Genomic DNA, 16,382 nt, shown 5'->3' with positions numbered 1-16,382 from the left:
ATTTCCACTTTTTTATTTTTTTTTTATTTTTTTTTTATTTATTCCGCTAAGAATGTATTTCAAACACACGAATCAGATGTACTATATTTAAACACTGGACTTTTTTTTTTTTTTTAAAGCAAAAATACTGCAAATCGCCATTGGATGCACTTTAAGCTGGCACTGGCCCGGTCATTTTCCCACAGCATTCCTCATTCTGCAGGTCACCAGTGCAAGAGTACACGGAAAGAATGCTTCCACACGTACACAGAAAAAGAGCGTGTGGTGTTATCTCGCCGAGGAGGGAAACGCTGAAATGCCCCGAATTCCACGTGTAATTGACGCCGTGTGACTAAACTTGGCCGTTTGAGATTGCGTTCGCCAGCGGTTCGCGAGCGGGCGAGTGATACGACAAGAAGTCAAGGTCCCTGCCTGTATGTGCTTGTTGACCTAAGCGTGAGTAACAGTCCAGTGGAATCGGGCGACGGTAAATAAAACGCTTAACTAAACAGCAGCTGAAACGGTAGTGCCGTGGTTCTTAAGCAACCCACGCTGTTGTATTAATAGAGGCCGAGGAGTCATTCCGATAAAGACAAATGAACGTCTCCGTCCAAATAAGGCCTGGCTTTTTACAAACACTACACAAATAGTCCGCACATTCTCCAACGCAGACGGGCGGCTTACGGTTGCTGCGGGAGAGCGTCTCAATCCACTGCTTTTTTTTTTTTTTGGTCCTCATTGACTGACTTGCCTTGAGTTATGTACAAATGGATTTGTTTACATATTTCTTTTCTTCCCATTTGTTTTGTAACATGATTGGAAATGACCAAATGCTTGACTGGCGATGGTAGGCTAAGCTAACATCAATACGTTTACCTTGCGTTGGCGACTGTAAGGTGTACTTTGGTGGTACACGTTGCACTTTTATATTCCGTTTTAAATGCGACATCATCCAAAATGTGGCCATTCACTCACAGCCACGGTGCCGACTTATTCGTATGCGGAGTATCGCCACTGCAGTAACGTTACAGCATGTCGAAGGATGATCCCTGCGAAGCTTTCGTGACGGAGGTTTGCTTCACCCCTTTTTGCAGAATTGAATTTTTCAATTTATTACAGGAATTATTTTGCTCAGCAAGTAACCAAATGATTCCTCTTCATGGTTTACTTTCGAAAGAAGCGCCGCGAGGGGTGTGTTCAGAGAAGGAAATCATGTTAAGTACAGTCTATATTTGTCTTCAACATTTGCGATACAATAAAATACTGTCAAGTGTGGACCCTGGTGAAACATGTTTTACAGTATAAGAGCTGATGATTAATTTCTCATGTACTTAATGTAGTTTAATGTATAAGAGAGCGGTCCATTAAGTGTGACGGATTAGCCGTTGCTATGCGCCGCTTTACACGGTAATGACCAACATCAAGGAGGCTATATGAGTCAATGAGTGATGAGTTACACAACTACTACACTTATTTTTCCAAAAGGGGCCACGCAATCAGCATCCGACAAGCCGAAGGTGTAACCCAGCTGCAACATTTGATGTTTTCAGTCAACTCGCCTGACTTTCAAGTTGTATCATTAACCTCAGTTGCTCAGACCCTTTGGTGGGTGGAGGGTGGGGCGGGGGGGCATTTGATATCACAACAAAGCAGTGAGAACACGGCATTCGCAAGGCTTTGTGGACACACTGCCCATATGGACCCTGAATATTTACATTTGCTGTGCGGCAGCTAGCGAAAGAACAAGATGACGAAGATGAAAAACCGAGAGGGGTGTAGTACACGTGATTTTTAGAATTCCAAAGACGACTGTACACCGGTGACATTTGACACGTGCAATAGAACAAGTTCGGAAAAGTGCCAAACTGCAGCTCACCGGAAGCGTTTTCTTAAAACAGCGGAGAAACAGGAAACCGGGGGGTTGGTTAAGAGGCGTCTCAGAAGCGCCTCTGGCTATCGCCATGCATGCGATAGCGGGTCACTGCGGTGAAATCAATTTCTCGATGACTGGCGGCCAGCTGAAATGCTGTCATCATCAGCAATTACGCATGAGTAATGACGGCTAGGTTTGGCACCGTCGTCATCGATGGTGTTTATCAACGCCAGAGCGGTGGTTTACAACAGACACATTTTGATAGACCAGCATAGGGGGAGAGATCAAGACAAAGGATGAATAAAAACTGCAAGTCGCCATTCCACTGAATGCAATTGTGGTAATTGGTGTAATTAGTGGGCGCTAGTTTCTCATCCAACGAGCCAGGCCCATCTAGTGAGGATCGGCGGTACAGTTAGATAAATGGATGTTTGGTCACGGCGTCTCCCCAAATCAGTTTAGATGGCTTTACTGCCTCATTAGCGAGGCTGTCGCCGCCGCGTAACGGTATTATGCACAGTTGGTTTCGGTGCATGTGAGTCAACTAGCAATAAAGCCGTGGTTAAGTAGGACTGCTGATAGTGTCTTTTACATCCAGCTTTCTTTTGCTTGGAAGTTGCCAACGTGTTCTTATGGGTCACTGGTTAGGCTGTTCCTCGCATTGAAAAAGCTCATCTTCATAAAAATGAAATGAATGAACATAACTTGAACCTTCATAACAATATCACTGTTTCAAAAAAAATGAATCGAACTCAACTTTTTTGGGGGTGGGGGTAGCAGGAACTTACGTCACTCAATCAATATGATTTTGGTGCATTTTAAAGTAGTAGTAAACCTGCTAGTATGATTCCAATTTTTGTTCAATAACTCATTTCACTTAGCATCAGGAGCAGCTAGTTTTGGTCACAAGGGCTGAGGGTCAAACCCACCTTTAGGCGCCAATTTTTTCAATCAAATATTCAGTTTTTTGATAGCACTATTTCAAAAGGATGTAGCTTGAAAAATTGTTAGCGTGAAAGGCGTAACATACATTTTGCTACTTAAGGCATTCAAGACTAACTCAGGGGTGTCAAACTCATTTCACATTTTGGCCTCGGTAGATGTCAAGTGGGCCAGACCATTAAAATTATACCATATTCTGCTATAAATAACCAAAATATCATGTCTACATACAGATGTGCATATAAAATCTACATGTAATCCCTGCCTATGCTTTACAAACTAAAGAGAAAACAGTGTGCCCCGAGTGGATAATCCATGAATTGCATCTTATTAAAAATATTAATTTTAAAAATCTTTTATGCATTTTTTCACTTTTAAATTATCCTGCGGGCCTGAGCGAACCTCGTCGGGGGCCTGTTCCGGCCCACGGGCCGTATGTTTGACACCCCTGCTCTAACTTGTCCACGGGTGTGAATGACATTCCGAATGTTCCTTTGTGGATATTATCGTAACCTGATTCTGGCCCAAAGTGACCTGGCTTCAACCCTAATTAGGACATTCATTCATTCTCCGATCCGCTTATCCTCACAAGGGTCGCGGGGGGTACTGGAGCCTATCCCAGCCGTCTTTGGCAGTAGGCGGGGGGACAACCTGAACCGGTTGCCAGGCAATTGCAGGGCACACAGAGACGAACAACCATCCGCGCTCCGAATTAGGAGAAACGCCACCAAATGAGCGGCTCATCATGCACATCTCAAAAACTGCTAAAATGAATCAGAGCACTTTTATCTGTCATCACAGGTTCTACACCCAGATTTGCCGGCATGGAGAAGATGCTGGACTGTGGCGCTGAGGGCCACGCTGTGGTCAGCACTGGACCGGATCAGACGGTCGCGGCGTCACACTCTGCGCTAAAGCTACCGCTACGAGCTAAGCCAGTGGGAGGAACAGTCGGTCTTTTGATGAGCTATTCACAGAGCGCAGGAAAAAGGCCAGTCCCCGGCTTGTGTGCCGCGGCGCGGCGTAAACAATGGCCCCTTAACTAACACGGGCGTGAATGGAGGAAGCGGAGGGCGCAGGTATGAAGGACAGCTCCGTCTTCATGTCGGCCATTGTAAGCAAATGCGACTATTCGCGCTGGCCTGACAGGAAGGGAAAGAACAAAGGGCAGACATTTTTATGTCACCGGCCGGCCGGCCGCTCCGGCTCGAGTGCATCCTTCGCAGCCCTGCCTTGCGACTTCCTCTGAATAGCTTGGCTCTCTAACGCCTGAAGAATGCTGCAAGGGCTGGTCCGTGTTGAAAAGTAACCCAATTACGAAGTGTGGCGTCAGCCGAAGTCAGTAAGTCTAATTCCATCAATAATGCAAACGAATCTGTGACTCGATAACTTCAACTATTCATGTATCACCAAACAATGATATGTAAATATATGGCCGACACTTTTTAAGCAATGAACTTTTAAGCAATGGAGGCAGTGATTTGGCCTACCCTGGACCAATCGCCAGTCACAGTCATGTTTAGGGATGGCGAGAACTGATACTGTACCGCTCTCGGTGCAAAACTGCTCTTACAATCAGATATCAGGTATTCCTGGAGGCTGTCACTACCAGCCACAAAGACATACGGCCGCAATGGACATTGTGGTTCTGCGTCTTGAATGATACCATTTGCGCAGCGTCGTGTGTGATCCGCTCCTACGGGTGCATTCGTAGTTCTTCAGCCGGCGGGCAAAACCAGGTGGTTTATGACTGCGGCGGACAAGTTTGATCCAGTCAAAAGGGGGATCGCATGGGAAAGCGAATTGCGCTTCCTGCCCTTGATAGTCTGCGACATGATTGATGGGTCAATTGGTGCCTGTCTGTGACGACGACAGTGTGTGAAAGGCAATTTCTTTCAGTCTCATGACGGTTAGCCCTCCAAAAGTGTCAAGGCATGTTTTACAGGGTTCTCCTTGTTTCCAGTTACATCTCGGGCTCCTTAAAGTGACTAAACCTGAAATTAAAACAGACGAGACAAGACATTGTACATGCTTTTTTTTTTTCCACATTAAAAAAAAAAAATCGTATTTCATCATGTGCCACATGGATGAAATCCAAACTCCGACAGCCATGGGCTGTAAACGTACATGAAGCGGCCTTGACGTATCTTAGTGGAATGTATATTTATGGATGACGGCAGTTTCACAGGGCATTTTTTTTTTCCCATGTCAAATTACTGCGAAATCATTCCGCGACAACTACACCGCTCTTCAGAAATGGGCAACCTCGGGGGAATCTCACTTATTAAGTGTCGCTATCCCCAGTAATTGTCTCGCCATCCCTCCATTAACAACCCACGGAGCCATTTATGTGCAAATGAACACCAGGAGTCCCAAAAAAAAAAAAAAAAAAAAAATGTAAGGGGAAACTGCTTTCTGGACTCGGCTCAACATTTGCCTCTGGGGAAGCCTCGTGTTTGATGAAGAGTAAAATATTAACAAGTTGCCTTTAAAAGTTACATGAGGTTTCTCCAGAGGGAAATGATTTTTTTTTTTAAATCCTCCCATGCTTGGAATTGCTAGTGAAGCACAACAATGGCATGTCAACGGTATTTTATCGAGTAAAATTGTCGTTCAATTGGACTAAATTTAATGAATCAATGGTGAAAAATTATCAGATTATTTTTTTTTACGGTGGAGCTCACGTTTGCTTCAACTGATTCACTCAATAATTCATTTTCTACGGTGCTTGTCCTCAGTTAGGGTCACGGCTGACTTTGGACGATATTCAAACGCCGAACCTCCGTATTGTAAGGCAGACGTGCTACCCACTAGGTCACCGTGCTGCCCTCATTGCCTATAAATAGCAAGGGGAAAACTCGTTGGGACGCTTTTATGAGCGCTTCAAAACGTCTGAAACTGAGTGCAAGTATCCCAAGCGTCTGACCTTACAGACTCGCATTCCCGCGTATTGTTCTACGGCTGCTTTTCTTTTCTTTTTTTTTTTTTTTTGTCCTCTCGCCACAAATATGCGAACGCCCGGGCAATGCAATTTCACACTATGCTGCGCCATTCCTCCGCACGGTGTTTGCATCTAGCGCGTCACACACTCGTGCTGATCTCAGAGGGAACGTCACTCTATGTCTCGTGAGGCTTTGGTGAGAAGTAGTCACCGAAACGGACCAATGCGGAATATGATAAGTAGGTCAGTGTCGCAATTAAAAGTGCAATAAAGTTTTGCCAGCTGGCAGGACCTGATAAATCAATTCCTAAGTCAGGGTTAAATTGTTAAGCTTCGGATATACCACACACATCTGTACAGTACTCGTATTTGTAAAAATGCACCGATACCACACTCTGATACTGCCGATCTGTGAAATATTCGAATTAACACGAGCAAGTTCTTGGTGGAAAAAAAAAGTTGGGGGGAGGGGGGCAATGCTTTAAACGGGTGACAACACTTTTCACTTGTTTTCCTGTCACTGTTTCATTTTAAAACTAAAACAGCAACAGTCTTGCATGCCTTCTTTTTGTAGTTAACACACGAAAGGGAACGTGGCATCCGTGTTCCTACTTGTTTAATCCACGAGACTACATTCTTATTCAGCTCTTATTTCTTCTTGGCCCCTTATCTGCCATCCTCTTTATGCAGCGCCGGTTCAGTTTGTTGTGCATTTTTGGCTTTGCCACTGTAACATTTCAAACAACAGACTGAATCGTGAATCTGATCTGTATGCTTCCAACTAGGTGGGAACACTTGTGGGAAGTTATTTTGGCGTTCCAGCATTACTGCGCTCCAGGGCGCCGAAGAGGGTCCAAAAGGCATGTTTGGAGTGGAAGCGCCTGACTTGCGCCTGATTTCAACCTCATCAAAACACCTTTGGAATGAACTAAAACAGAGATCGCGACCTCAGCTCTTACGAATGTTCATCTGGATGAAAATTCCCAGACACGCTCGGAATTCTTTCAGAAAGTCTTCCTACAATAGTGGAAGCTGTTTTAAGTTGCCCGGCGGGGATTCGTTTTTTTCAGCAATCTGTTGCCTTGCTCAAAGAAACATCAGCGGTACTTAATGCCTCTCCAGCAATCAATTTCAACGTCAAGTCCGTCTAGCCTGAGCTGGGGTTGATCTATTGTGAGTGGATCGAATCCAAGTGCGGATCTGCAAACCTCACCAAAGATGACAACAGTTCGGTTTATAAGGGCTCAGCGGCACCTGTGCTTTTCCTCTCAACCCGTCTGTCTGGGGAAGGGGGGCGGGGGGGCTTTCAAAAATGTTAAGCGAGAACAGCTGCCACACAGGAGACCTTCCAATTCCAAACAATCGCATGCTAACAAGTGCTTCAGCCACAGCCATATCTAAAGCATCACCTAAATACATTTATTTGCGTATAATTCGTACGATTTAATCGCACTTGACAACATGGCGGCACAATCACTGTTAATCCATTCAAAATGCCTCTTCGTGGGAATGTTTGCGAGTGAAACAAGGCCACTTTGACTTGGGGTAAGCGGTGGGGTACACACCCTGGACTGGTCGACGGCCAATCAACACAGGAAACCAAGACAGAACGCCTAAGATAAGTAACACCAAAAAGGTTCAAGTGTATCCCACCAGGCATCCTCCAATTGTTTACGATATTGTAAACTGGATGTGCCATTCAAGTCACCAAACAAATCATGTTTTAATAACACACTCAGTGGGATCGTGCGCTATTACACGAACCATGGCACGGACACTTTCCTGTTTACTATATTCCAAGAATCCCATAAAGGAACAGCATGGGGGAAAAAAAAACTCCTGACTTGTACAATTTGGGAAAAATAACCCGACTAAGTCACATGACAGTGCCCTGCCTGGTGAGTGATGTGGGTGTTGATATACTTGTCTACTGTACTACAAACCAGCTACTCTCTAAAAGCAGCCTTTCCTGTGGGAACCGCTTTCCCATCCTCTTCATCATCATGACCATCATGAAGAGCTCAGTGTGTGCTGTCAATCAGGTCACTCGCTCCAATAAGGTCCCTTTCCTCAGACATAACAATGCCAGTCTGGTGCCAGCTTCTGCTCTGAGCCAACTGGCCCGGGGACCATGGGAACCAGGCTATGCTCACCCTGGAAGGCAATCAGTCTCTCCTGGTGCTGCTCTCCCTAATATCACATATTTGTGGTAAGTGAAGAAGCATCAGGCGAGCATTACAGTGCACTAGAATGATTCCTTAATCAGTGTAAAATTGCCCCAAAATGGTGCGGGTGGAAACAATACTGCGAATATCCATGTCAACCGGGAAACAACCACTGGAAATTCAACACTTTTTATAATAGTTTTCAGTCCAAAATATGGGTTAGCTTGTGGTTTATAATCACCGGGTGGCATTTAACATCAAAATACACAATTAAGGGGTGCAAAGGCAATATTTCAACGATTGTGTGTGTGTTAGCGAGTAATAACTACATTTAGTGAACTATTGTGCATATCAACAGTTTAATACGGTGCACAGAGTGATCTGTACAGTATTATAATTATCATTATCGCATTATATTGGAGACTACTTTCCGCATATCAACATTTCTAAATTGCCATCTCTCTTTTAATCATACGTGATCTCAAAATGTTAAGTTTCACATCCATTTATGATAGTTTATCACTTTAACAGGCTTGCATGCATTTGAAAATGTGAAATACATTTGACAACGTTGGTAACTGCACAGGTAGCTTGTTTTATATTAGGTGTCTCATTAATTGGAGATTAATATGAGCGTAATGCAGTCAATTGGTCATGCGTGTGTCGTTTCATATCACGATACACTAACGAACAGTCTTTGGTAAAACAGAAGTAAAACAAATAAAAAGCACCTCAAGTCAACTTGTAGAGCTTGTTTAGCATGCTAACGTTAGCTTGCTTCACTTTGACCTGCGTGTTGCGTTCACGGATTCGCTACCTGACCAACAAGTTTCAACCAACAAGAATTCGCCCAAAATCGCGGACGCAACGTCTAGCAGTAAAAGTCGCATTTTTGTAAAAGAAAAAAAAAACATTGAAAACCCGCCCTGTTTAATTTGACAATTCGTTCACATAGAAAAAAGAAATAAATTTGAGACGGAAAGACTCCAATTCACTGTCAGTCCCCGATAGATGTGACGGCAGCTCCCGCTGGGCATGCCCCAACATTTCCCGGCGGTACCTTGCTTGCTACTAAACTTAATAAATATCTTACCCGATAAATGTCACGGCTGTAGACCCTCATAAAGAAAAAAGAAAAAGAAAATAACCGTCCCCTTGTACTTGAGAATAACTCCACACACAAAAACTCTGCTCCCACTTGATCCAACACTAAGGTAAAACTGCCGAGGTTGGACTCCTCCTTCCCAGCATGAGGTCATCTGTGAGGGAGGCTCGTCGTCGAAGGGCCGGCGGGCTGCCCCGGATCATCCTCCAACTTCCTCCTCCTGCCGCTTGAACGCCGCCTCATGATAGCACAAGTTGATGCTGCGCTTACATTAGGATTAGTTCATTTGCGACAATCTTTCGAGTTTACGAACGTCACACGATGAACTGAGTTTTTCATTCGTTTTATACCTATGGCCCATAAATTATTTTCATACAAATGTTTGCTATGGCTGTGACTTTACTACTGCGTTCGCTAAAATTTGGTATGGATTTACTTCACGAAGACATTCGTGTTACGTCCCCGTCGTCGTGGAAAACGTCGTCAACCGAGGACGCGCGATACGACCAGGTGATTCAAATTGACTGCACATTAGGCTACAGCGACATCTTGTGGTGAAACTGTTTAGTGTTACTGTACTAGCTTCAATAACCGATTTTTATCAACTCATACAGTCCAGTAGATGTCTTTGACCCCATTTTTTCCATATGTTCTCAAATGCAGTTCAGTTAAAACGTGAGTTAAAAAAATACCGGACCTTTTACAATATTTTGATCTTTTTTTCAAGTTCTGCAAATACACGCCCTGTCAATGAGTTTACCACCTTAAAAAATGTACCATAACGATCAAGATTTAGAAAAACTAAATGACACTACAGAACAAACTCCGAAGCAAACAATCGGTTCCGCGACGCTGCGCAGCGGTTTTAATAAACACTGCACAATAAATCTAAAATCGAACTTCTATTGGAGAGGTAAAGGGGAGGTTTTTTCAAGGTAATACTGCCATCTAGTGGCGTTCTGTGTGTTGTGCAGTGAACTCCTTTAATTTGGTAAACGCCACTCTTAATCTATTGAGCAGCCAGAAACTCGCTCAAGGCGTTACGTCTACATATTTGATTACAATCGCTAAACACAAAACAACTGTAATGATCTGTAGTAAACTCAAGACTCCTGTATTCATCACCACGTACTGCTCATTGTGAATTATTGCAAAAACAAAATCTCAGAATCATTTTTTTTTATTACTAAACATGTAGCACACCAAGCAGTATAAAGATGTTGAACTAGAAGAAAAGATTCAACATTTGAAACATCAAAATCTCAGTTGACAGACAAAAACATAAAACAGCAATTAAAGAAAAAAAAAGTAGAGCACAGCACAAAAGCTATTTTTAGTATTTCAAGAGAATAGATTTTTTCCTCAAAAGTATAAACGGTTGAAGACAAGCACACTACAATATGTCAAGGCGTCATCCTTCAGAACTTCCTGGGCTGCTGGATGCAGAAGGTCCGAGGAGAGTGGAGCTTCTCCACAGCAGGTTGCACTCTGCTGTGCCGCACACTCACGGGCGTCTCAGGAAAGTCGTGGCTCAACTGACGAGATTCAAAAACGGGGCACCTAAGAGTACTGCATGAACCATTTACATCCACTGACAATAACGAGCATTTACCTTGTCAAGAGTTCCAGCCAGAAGAAGACCCACTTGTTGCATCCTGTTGGCACTGGAGACAGCCCTGAGGCAACGAGAGAAAAACAACTTTCACTGACAATTAGGTCCTCAAAGCTGCCATTCAAAAAAGGTCAGAATAATGTCAGCTGGCTCAGCGCTGTTATGTAAACTACAATCACAACATTATATTAATTATCAGTTATGTTTGATAAATTGTTTTAGACCGTGACTAGTACTCATTTACTCTGTCAGTTGTTTTTCATACCCGATTTCTTTATGGGATTGAGCGGAGAAAAATCTTTACCAACTCTGGCAGCATTGCGTCTCTTTTGGATGAGCTCATCATGTGTAAGCACCTAAAACATAACGGACCCTTGGAAATGCAGCCATTAAGAGCAGCTTGTGATCGATCAAAGCGTTTGTCACGTTAAATCTTCTACAAAGAGTGTTACAAGTGAAGAATGAGGTATTTAAATTCAGAAGTAGAAGCGATGACACAATGTATATACACACACTACTAAATACTACTACTACTACTAGTACTAAGTAGTGCTCAAGTAATTTATAAAGTTTATGAATTGTAAAATTGTTACGCTCGTGATTCATTGTAAATACATTTTGCCATCACACTTGCATTTTTGTCAAGGGACAGGACTAGTCAGATGTTTGAGATATCACTGAAAAAAAAACATTGGGATCTAAGTCACTGTGCATAAAATGTATCGCAATATCATGAGAACCTTGAAAGATCAATCAAAAAATTCAGCTAATGCAAGCCGGGCTGACCTGGGTTTGTCAGGCCTCTTGGTTTCCTTCTCCGGAGTCCCATGGTTGCTGTTGGCCTCTTCCAAGCCTTTCTTTGCCACTCGCTTGCCTCCAGCCTTCACTAGTGCCCCGAAAAAAAGACTTTGGAATTATTACGCGTTTTATCATACAAATATTTAAATTACGACTTGCATACAAATCTGTTTAAACCAAACTCAGTTATCAATGGAGGACCTCTAGAAGGTTGAATAATCATTTTATCGTTTTTTTGTTTTTTTGTTTTTTTTTTTTACAGTACGCTTTAATGGCCTTCCATGTGGGAAAGGAAAGCCATGGTGGTGATGCTGTTTTTTTGGGCATTTTTTTAACAGTCAAACACAATGAACGCACTCATGCAGAAGCTGCTGACAGGCCACGCCAAGACTCGCCATTGTCGCACTCTACCACACCAGGGCCAATCTCTTAAAGGCACATGCATGTACACAGCCATACAATATTTTCCATAACAATTACATATTGTCATGTTCTGTTTCTAGGCCGTTAACGGGAAGCCATGCCATCGTCTCTGTGAAACTTTTTACAGTAGTTTAATTGCGATTTTTGGGGGGTGGGGCGGGGCAGAAAATCCAGAGGGGAAAAAAATACTAAAAAAATATTTTTGTCGGTGCCACAACCCCAAACAAGTTTCCGTCTGCAGATCAGCGGTTACTAATGGCATTTCTGCTACCCGGAATATCCTGGCACCTGTTTCCAAAACTTGTGAAATAACTTTCCCTGTGCTCGTTTGTTTTCATGGTGACGTCGCACGTTTGCGCAGCTTCCTGTTGCCAGGCAGACCTTGTTAAACTCAATCATAACCCATCCCACCCACGCAAAAAAAAAAAAACACTGACATTCCTTCGACAACACATCAATTCCGCAATCGAACGATTGCTTTGCATCAAACGTGAAACAAACAAATGTTACTAATCATAGTGCGTATGCACGCAACAAAAATGATAAAAATGACAGATGCATAAAACGCGGGTAAACTTAAAATCAACTTGAAAAGAGTCGAGTGGGGTGGGTGCACAACGTACACACGGACCCCATGACACGCTCATAAACAACGTTCAAAGCCAATTTCAGTGCGTCGAAGTGGGTCAAAAAGCAAACCAAATTCGGAGAACTGAAGTTTAAAAACTTTTTTTTTAAATACCAACCAGCGGGAGGATGTCCAGCTTTTAGCAGACGACCGTCTTTTGGGCAACTTTTGCTGCCTTGTTGGACCATCTTTCGATGTTAGCTTTAGGAAAACGTGAAAAGAAACGAAAAGAAAAAAACACCTCGGCTTCACTCGGCTCGCCTCACACTTTTTATACGCTTAACTGGCGTCGACGTCCCGCCCTGAGCCACGCCCCCTCATCGCCGATGCCCTAAAGCGTGACGTCAGCTCATTCGTTCAACGTATAACATCTTTTGAATGGCACCTGAGCATGTAAAATATTATACTGTATAACTATGTAAACTGTATTGTACATGTGTAAAATGGACCTTACCCAGTGTATTATCACAGTATTATATCATATCATTATCATAATATACTTGAATAACCGTCTGGAAAAAAAAAATGACCAGAGGGGGTACAAAACAAAACTGTCGTTTTTTATTATCATATCATGTTGATACTATGTATACATATGCCACTGTTGTCTCCACATACTTTCTTCATATTTATATATATATATATTTATATATATCTCTAGAGATTTAATATGGCACAAGTTCAGGATTTGTATAGCAGTGCAGATGAGTGTAAACCAGGCCACGTGTACTGTATTTACAAGAAAACACAACATCGTTACAACAGTAAGTACAGCTAACACTTTCATCCTTTTGTACAATCTTTTCCCCACTCCATGCTGGCTTCGGCACATACACACACAACCTCCATCTTGACTCTTCCTGCAGATCCTCGCATCACATGACTCACGCCCTCGCTGCGCTAAGACAAGTTGTTAAAAAAAAAAATTCTAACATAAAACAAAGCAGGACTGTGATTCATGTCCAATTTTGTCTCCCCACATGATTTTTTTTTGTCTCTAAAACGGGGTACACACATCGGATAATCGGCCAAATTTGTGTAATTCTGCAATACTTCACATTTTTAAAAGTAATTTATGACTGGGGATGAGTGAGTAACGCTTCCAGGTATTGGTATCGGGCACTCAAGAAGGATGCCGTGACCAGCCAGTGATACTTAAAGCAAAAAAAAAAAATGTAAGTCTTCTTGCCAATAACAGCCAATACAACGCGGCATTTGGTGAATCATCATGAAAGGTGATTGTTGTTCCAGATTATCTGTCATTGTGTTGAGTGAACTTTTATGTGTCATAAATACGAGCGGTATCAGTACATGGTATCGGTATCGTTGAATACTCAAACTGAAAGCTCGTGCTGGTACTGGTCTGAAAAAAAAGTGGTATGGAACATCCCCACAAATCAAAACATTAGAAATTGCTGTGTGTGTCCCCCTCCTCAACTACTTTAACTAATTCCCTTCTATTGGCACACATTCCATAATACCCTCTGCTGTCGCTCCCCTACATTCAATGGGTATAAAAAGTCTACACATCCCTGGTCCAATGTCAGGTTTTTGTGATGTATTAAAAAAAATAAATAAATCACACCGCTATGTTGTTTTAAAGCTTTTTCCAACATTGTGATGTGACCTGAACAACTCAGTTAAATGATTCTATATAACTTGTTTACATTTTTGAATATCACAAGTCATGGTCCGTGGCCATTTCCAGTGATAAGTGGGTGTGAAGTCTTTTGCAATCATATTTTTTCACCTGCTTATTTTCTACTTCCCCCCTCTATAAGATTTATTTTTCAACTGAGTTGAGACATTACTGGTGGAAAACATTTTGAAATAATTTTTTGTTTATATCACAAACACCAAGTATTTGAACAGGGGTGTGTAAACTTATCGCTATCCACTGTATACACACGCACACATTCACACGTCTTTTTTTTTTCTTTCTTTCTTTTTTTTTTTTTTCTTTCTTTCTTTTTTTTTTTTTAAAAGCCAAGTTCATGGTTCGTGGTTGCATTTCAGACCCACGAATCGGGGGAACCGGGGTACTGCTCGGCCCGGTAGGAGGGCCTCCGCGTGCTGGCGTAAATGTCCACGTAGTTGTTGGCGGCCTTGAGCGTGTGATGCTGGCCGCCGTAGTCGACGGTCGGCGCGTACGCCATAATCTCATCCATGTAGGCGTCGTCGTAGCCGAGCGGATGCTGCACATACATCCGGTATGGGTCGTAGGTCCTCCTGCTGGGCTCGTCGGCGTAGTACAAAGGCTGGGAAGAAGACACCCACAGGACGACGTTACAGATGACATCACCATGATATACAGCGGTTGGTATGAAAAGTCTACACACCCCATTCAAATGTCTGGTCATTGTGATCTATGTGCAATTAAAATATCAGATACCACCTAGGGGGGGAAACATTGATTCCCAAGGATGGCACATTTTATGATGTATGCCTTACGGGTCCGAAGAGAGATGCAACAAATGTAGAAGTCAATACCCGAATATTTCAGTTCACTCGGTGATTTATCATGACACAAGAGTCGGTCGCGCCTTTCTCTGACTTGGAGAAGGAATGAATGAGAATGTCACACGTGTGTGTGTGTGTGTGTGTGTGTGTGTGTGTGTGTGTGTGTGTGTGTGTGTGTGTGTGTGTGTACATTTATATATGCATATACAGGTATGTCAATATTAAAAAAGCCAAAAAGTACATTTACAAGGAAAAAAATGTGAATGATCTCACCTGTGTTCTTCTGGGCTCCTCTCGCGTAGGCGACGGGTAGTAGTACGAAGAAGTCTTTCCCGACCCTGCAATCAGAGTACAAAACTTTCAAATATGCGTGAATGGAATGTCCGTCCCCATAGAAGGAAAATCAAAGCGTCGGGCTGCTGCTTTCCACTTGTTTACACAGCCCACGGAGATCGGGATTTACGTTAGCATGCCGTCTCGCCACTGGAATCCACTATTTTTTTATTTTTTTTAAATTCTGCCCTCCCACTCTCCTGCCAGCGAGTGTGTGCTGGTAAGAGCTCTCGTCTGGCGTACCCACCCAGCGACACCCGCAGCCCCCCACTCGCAATAATAACACTATTGTGTGGTCCGGTATAGACTAGCGGGTCCATTTTAGTGTTTTGCGGCTCTCAAGTGCCGCATGCTGAAGTGTCAGAGAGCCAGGACTGAGGCAAGCTCGAAGAAGCTAAAGGGGGACGAATCCACAGCAGCAGCCATTTTGGAACAAGCACTTGAAATCCACTTAAAAAGAAGGCACAATGCATCCTGGAGCAGGCTACTTGTAAAAAAACATTTGCGGGGCATACGTTACATAAAGAGAGACCAGATACAATGCTGCTTTCTCAACCTTCCCCATTGAAATGCCATTAATCTGTTCCAGGCCCCCCGCACCCTCCAAAAGAAAAAAATTTGACATGGTTTTGTGAAGAAAAAAAAAAAATGGACCGCCGATATTGTAATAGCGATGACTTAAAATAAATGAAAATGCTACAAATCCATTCCAGTCCCACCGCAGAAAAAAAAAACGCTTAAAATTGTGAAAATATCACTCCATAATATTGTACTTTATAGTTTCTAGTGAGACATTTTGAATCTCATTCATATATTGTATGAATATGAGTACTGTCATATTGTCAGTGTACATGTTGATGCCGCACATTTCGGTTTCAATCCGTTGCGTCAAGATTTAAAACATGGTAACATACAAGTTCATTAGCACTAGCATTAAGCTAGCGGACCGGAAGGCTACGATATGATTGGTTTACATTGCGTACGTTGAAGTGAGTCGAGACGCTTCGTTTAGATAAAAGCGTGCGCTGCTTTGCTGCCATCCTGTGGATTTTTGGTGCCAATGAACCATATTGAAGTGAGTTGAAGTGCTTCACCGAGACAAAAAAAAAGTGCTTTGCTGCCA

At 43.0% G+C, this 16,382-nt stretch overlaps 3 protein-coding genes across 11 annotated transcripts in view; all 3 read right to left on the bottom strand.

Annotated features, from left to right (window-relative positions):
• The window catches only part of LOC109514790 (protein TANC1), a 77,629-nt gene extending 68,278 nt beyond the window's left edge, over window positions 1-9,351 (bottom strand). Inside the window, exon 1 of one of the 4 annotated variants that reach the window (XR_002168053.1) lies at window positions 8,994-9,351. The gene's annotated coding sequence lies outside the window, so the exon portion shown is untranslated. The remainder of the gene's footprint in view (window positions 1-8,993) is intronic. The other 3 variants (XM_019868166.1, XM_019868162.1, XM_019868163.1) reach the window with 3 other exon arrangements.
• A 799-nt stretch (window positions 9,352-10,150) lies between these two features.
• LOC109514789 (death-associated protein-like 1-B) lies at window positions 10,151-12,743 on the bottom strand. Of its 2 annotated transcripts, none has more exons than XM_019868161.1 (4): window positions 11,777-11,828; window positions 11,404-11,503; window positions 10,618-10,681; window positions 10,151-10,540 (listed from the first exon to the last, which is right to left on the bottom strand). In XM_019868161.1, the coding sequence occupies exons 1-4, from the start codon at window positions 11,811-11,813 to the stop codon at window positions 10,424-10,426; spliced, it is 318 nt and encodes a 105-aa protein (XP_019723720.1). In that variant the 5' UTR covers window positions 11,814-11,828; the 3' UTR covers window positions 10,151-10,423. The 2 variants fall into 2 exon arrangements, with proteins under 2 accessions (XP_019723720.1, XP_019723719.1); XM_019868160.1 differs by lacking the exon at window positions 11,777-11,828 and adding an exon at window positions 12,585-12,743 and having other exon boundaries at window positions 10,170-10,540.
• A 1,700-nt stretch (window positions 12,744-14,443) lies between these two features.
• Window positions 14,444-16,382, bottom strand: part of pkp4 (plakophilin 4) — a 59,467-nt gene continuing 57,528 nt past the window's right edge. For all 5 annotated transcript variants that reach the window (XM_019868174.1, XM_019868173.1, XM_019868176.1 and 2 more), the window contains 2 exons: window positions 15,200-15,264; window positions 14,444-14,724 (listed from right to left, as the gene is read on the bottom strand). In XM_019868174.1, the coding sequence (XP_019723733.1) occupies window positions 14,479-14,724; window positions 15,200-15,264 (311 nt within the window). In that variant the 3' untranslated portion in view covers window positions 14,444-14,478. The remainder of the gene's footprint in view (window positions 14,725-15,199; window positions 15,265-16,382) is intronic.

The sequence above is a fragment of the Hippocampus comes genome, unplaced genomic scaffold (assembly GCF_001891065.2).
Source record: "Hippocampus comes isolate QL1 unplaced genomic scaffold, H_comes_QL1_v1.1 scaffold133, whole genome shotgun sequence".
Lineage (NCBI taxonomy): Eukaryota > Metazoa > Chordata > Actinopteri > Syngnathiformes > Syngnathidae > Hippocampus > Hippocampus comes.
The sequence above is the reverse complement of the archived record's forward strand: the minus strand, read 5'-3'. Positions and strand labels throughout refer to the sequence as shown.